Source organism: Conger conger, chromosome 16 (genome assembly GCF_963514075.1).
Source record: "Conger conger chromosome 16, fConCon1.1, whole genome shotgun sequence".
In the NCBI taxonomy this organism is placed as follows: domain Eukaryota; kingdom Metazoa; phylum Chordata; class Actinopteri; order Anguilliformes; family Congridae; genus Conger; species Conger conger.
In genome coordinates, this window is record NC_083775.1 from 1,993,025 (window position 1) to 1,998,024 (window position 5,000).

At 48.8% G+C, this 5,000-nt stretch overlaps 1 protein-coding gene across 1 annotated transcript in view; it reads right to left on the reverse strand.

Moving 5' to 3' along the window:
* crhr1 (corticotropin releasing hormone receptor 1) overlaps positions 1-5,000 on the reverse strand; it is a 131,233-nt gene that overhangs the window by 10,407 nt on the left and 115,826 nt on the right. The window contains exons 10-11 of the mRNA XM_061223939.1: positions 2,529-2,601; positions 1,543-1,628 (exon numbers count right to left, since the gene is read on the reverse strand). Of these exons, the coding sequence (XP_061079923.1) occupies positions 1,543-1,628; positions 2,529-2,601 (159 nt within the window). The remainder of the gene's footprint in view (positions 1-1,542; positions 1,629-2,528; positions 2,602-5,000) is intronic.

The window sequence follows — 5,000 nt, forward strand, 5'->3', positions numbered from 1 at the left end:
ATAATCTGTAAAGGGGGCAATCAGCACAAGCAGGGTGCTTGGCTCGCTCCCCAGGCTAAAGCAGGGATAATCAAACCTGGCCAAAAATCTAAATCTAAATCCAGCCCTGGTTTTTTCTCCCAGGTCATGAACTGAATAACCGCCACGACTACTTGGCCAGTCAGACGTGACTCCCAGGTAAAGGGAGGGTGGACCAAGAATCATTCTCAAGGATCATCATTTGATGATCCCTGGCTTAGAGCATGCAGACAGGTGGCCCACCTGACCTTTTCCCCCTTTCACCTGAACAGCACACCTGTACAGCACACACACCTGTACAGCACACCTGTACAGCACACACACCTGTACAGCACACCTGTACAGCACACACACCTGTACAGCACACCTGATACAGCACACACACACACACCTGATACAGCACACACACACACACACACACCTGATACAGCACACACACACACCTGTACAACACACCTGATACAGCACACACACACACCTGTACAACACACCTGTACAGCACACACACACCTGAACAGCACACCTGTACAGCACACACACACCTGAACAGCACACCTGTACAGCACACACACACCTGTACAGCACACCTGTACAACACACCTGATACAGCGCGCACACACACCTGTACAACACACCTGATACAGCGCGCACACACACCTGTACAACACACCTGATACAGCACACACACACACCTGTACAACACACCTGATACAGCACACACACACACCTGTACAGCACACCTGATACAGCACATCTTTATAGCACACCTCACACAGCGCACTTGAACAGCACACCTGGTGGGTCTCACCTGTACTGAATGTCTCACCTGTACTCTGAATGTCTCACCTGTACTCTGAATGTCTCACCTGTACTCTGAATGTCTCACCTGTACTGAATGTCTCACCTGTACTCTGAATGTCTCACCTGTACTCTGAATGTCTCACCTGTACTCTGAATGTCTCACCTGTACTCTGTATGTCTCACCTGTACTCTGTATGTCTCACCTGTACTGAATGTCTCACCTGTACTCTGAATGTCTCACCTGTACTCTGAATGTCTCACCTGTACTGAATGTCTCACCTGTACTCTGTATGTCTCACCTGTACTCTGTATGTCTCACCTGTACTGAATGTCTCACCTGTACTCTGTATGTCTCACCTGTACTGAATGTCTCACCTGTACTCTGTATGTCTCACCTGTACTGAATGTCTCACCTGTACTCTGAATGTCTCACCTGTACTCTGAATGTCTCACCTGTACTCTGAATGTCTCACCTGTACTCTGAATGTCTCACCTGTACTCTGAATGTCTCACCTGTACTGAATGTCTCACCTGTACTCTGTATGTCTCACCTGTACTGAATGTCTCACCTGTACTCTGTATGTCTCACCTGTACTGAATGTCTCACCTGTACTCTGTATGTCTCACCTGTACTGAATGTCTCACCTGTACTCGGAATGTCTCACCAGTACTCTGAATGTCTCACCTGTACTCTGAATATCTCACCTGTACTGTATGTCTCACCTGTACTGAATGGTCTCGGATGTTGTCGAGGCTCGGAGCTTTGTCATGAGGATCCGGACGATGTTGAAGAGGAAGATGAAATTGATCTGGAGGGAAGATGGACAGGACAGGTCATCCAGGGCAGAATCAGGGTCACGTGAAAACACTCTCGGGGACTCCATTCACTCGCACTGGACACAAAAGCAATTCCCATCCAATGTCCGGAACGCCACGCAGGGAATAGGAACTCTACTTCCATGCCCTGACCATCACCATCAATCTCATTCTCTCTCTGCGGAACATTTTTCAGCAACTGATTGATTGTCACGTCTTGGGCGAAGAAATTAAATTGACTGTGCAAATGTTTGCAAATTTTAAATCAACTAACTTAACACGTACATTATCTTTACTCTTCAAAATCACATTTTGAAAAGAAAACAAAGTGGCTAACATGCCTTCAAACATCTGTCAAGCGTTTGTTTTTTCTTACAAACCTCCAGTTAAACAGGTCTCTGCATGAAGAGAATTTATGTTATTTTATGTAATTTAACCTTTTGGCCAGGAAAGTCCCATCTCTCTTCTCGAGAGAGACCTGGTCAAAATGGCAGGAAGAAGTCTAAAAGTTTCACATAAAAAATAAAAAAAAGTACATAAATAAAAAAATCTATTAAAATGAGGACTGTGAGTGTTGACAATGTTCTTCCTTCAATAAAGTCTGTGAAGCATCAGGGGGCGCATGAATGTGGCAGGCCTGGGTCAACTATGCAATCATTTTGGAATGAAATACTTTTTCTGTGTGCGATTGATCTGGCCTGGCTGCAGCTGAGACTGCCAAGAGGGTCAGAAGGCAGGGATTGCCTCGTCATCTGGCTCCAATGAACCAGACAAGCTCAATAGAAATAGAAATACAGAAATACATTTGAATCTGAATCGATTGCATACTTGACGCAGGTCTGCGATTCAGATAAAAAACCAGCAGGATTGAGACGGAGGGAAAACAGCCTCACCAGCAGAACGAGGATCATGGGCCCCTGGTAGATGTAGTCCGTGTAAACCCCCGGTCGCTTCCCGAACCAGCACCTGCAGATTTTAAACACCAGCGATCGGGGCGGTGAGGAGGCAGTCCTGCTGAAAATTCAGGCGAAGACTAGCTGGGACTCTGAACTGGTTTCTGAAGCTGTGTTTGACACGAGACACTAGCTGGGTAACGTTCGAGTAAGCTGACGGTCAAACTGGTGGACTAGCCACCTAGCTGGGGAACAGCTGCACGACCAGCTCAAAGTGAAATCACATTTCTTCCCCACTCTGACGCTTGGTCTGAAAAACAGCTGAACCTTTTGACCTCATCTGCATGCTTTTATGCATTTAGTTGCTGCTAAATATTAATATTAACAAGCTGGTGTACAGGTCCACCAAATAAAGTGCTCAGGGAGTGTATACACATATGCAATACTTATACCCAGTGACTTACAAGTGCATTTAACAAGACTAGAAGAACAGCACTAGGCCTGGAATATCAATGAAGTGACAGACAAAACTGAACTGTGGACAAAAGACCAAACCCAAGAACAAGTGTGAAAAACAGAAATTATTTAAAAAATATATTTATTTAGATTGAACCACTCACTCCCCTCCTGCGGGGCAAGAGCACTGAACTCTCATCATTAGGCGAAACGATACACATCCTATTTAAAGTGGCAGTGTCATAAAAAAGACTTAATTTAAGCTGTAATTAGCCGCCCCATTGAGCTTTACGCCAAGCGCGTTAGCGTCGTTAAAAAGCTGAAACTGATTGGGACTCCACTTTAATTCCATCTGTGCTAGCGCTAATGTTAGCACGTTCTCTGACTGAGGGGAATGGTGTGGCGCAGAGATAATGTCCATGCGAGGCGTCTGAACGGAGGTTCCCAGCACTTGATGATCAGATCTGCGCAGGCTATTGGCAACTGTGCTTTGAAGGTAAAAAAAAAAACAACAACAAAGAAAGGAAAATCAATGTCTCACCCCCCACCCACACACAATTAATCTCCTGAAAAGTGTTGAAGTGTTTGCCCAGCAGCACAATAAACCAGGTGTGAGATGTGAATATCTGCTTCCTCCTGTACAGCACACAGCGCAGGACTCTTGTGACATCGCTCGACAGCTTACCGCGATCCGTGTGAAATAAAAGGCACTAATGCGTTCACTTTCCTGCGCTCAAACATACATCCTCCCCTCTCATCCTCTCCGCTTCCTCACCCCCCTCAGCCAGGGGTGTAAAGTCCAGGGGTCAGAAAGTAAAAGCCCGGCCATGCTGGTCTTCCACCCGTGACCTCCACCAGCTGGCTTCACCGGTCACAGAGTGGAGGGGAAATGGAACATGAACAGTCCGGAGCAGCGATGGGCAAGCGGGCCGTATTGTATGGGTTTCTGGAGTTCCAGGCCTTCTGCTCTTTATCATTTACAATTAACCCTCAATTATTTACATGATCTGTCATTTAGACCCACATTCTGTGACACAAACGGCAGCTGATAAATGCCCTCGTCTTGTAGCATTTTATTGCGGCGCAATTTACGAGTGAATCGGTCGTTGTGCGGAGGGATAATCAGCTGAGTGAGCCAGGGTGACTGGTGGCAGCAAAATCCTGCACACACACCGGCCCTCCAGGACTGGAGTTAAACCTGCATACACACTGGCCCTCCAGGACTGGAGTTAAACCTGCAGACACACCGGCCCTCCAGGACTGGAGTTAAACCTGCATACACACCAGCCCTATAAGGACTGGAGTTGCCCATCCCTGCTCAAGGTCCTACTCCCGGCTGAAGAATGAGCAGGTGACAGATTACTGAGGAGGACTTGTGCCCTCAGCCGACAGAGGCCCTTCACACACGTACTGCGCTTCCATCAGCCCTGATATACACCCTCCTGCAGTCTGGAGCCCTGATACACACCCTCCTGCAGTCTGGAGCCCTGATACACGCCCTCCTGCAGTCTGGAGCCCTGATACACGCCCTCCTGCAGTCTGGAGCCCTGATACACGCCCTCCTGCAGTCTGGAGCCCTGATACACGCCCTCCTGCAGTCTGGAGCCCTGATACACACCCTCCTGCAGTCTGGAGCCCTGATACACGCCCTCCTGCAGTCTGGAGCCCTGATACACGCCCTCCTGCAGTCTGGAGCCCTGATACACGCCCTCCTGCAGTCTGGAGCCCTGATACACGCCCTCCTGCAGTCTGGAGCCCTGATACACACCCTCCTGCAGTCTGGAGCCCTGATACACACCCTCCTGCAGTCTGGAGCCCTGATACACGCCCTCCTGTAGTCTGGAGCCCTGATACACGCCCTCCTGCAGTCTGGAGCCCTGATACACACCCTCCTGCAGTCTGGAGCCCTGATACACGCCCTCCTGCAGTCTGGAGCCCTGATACACGCCCTCCTGCAGTCTGGAGCCCTGATACACACCCTCCTGCAGTCTGGAGCCCTGATACACGCCCTCCTGC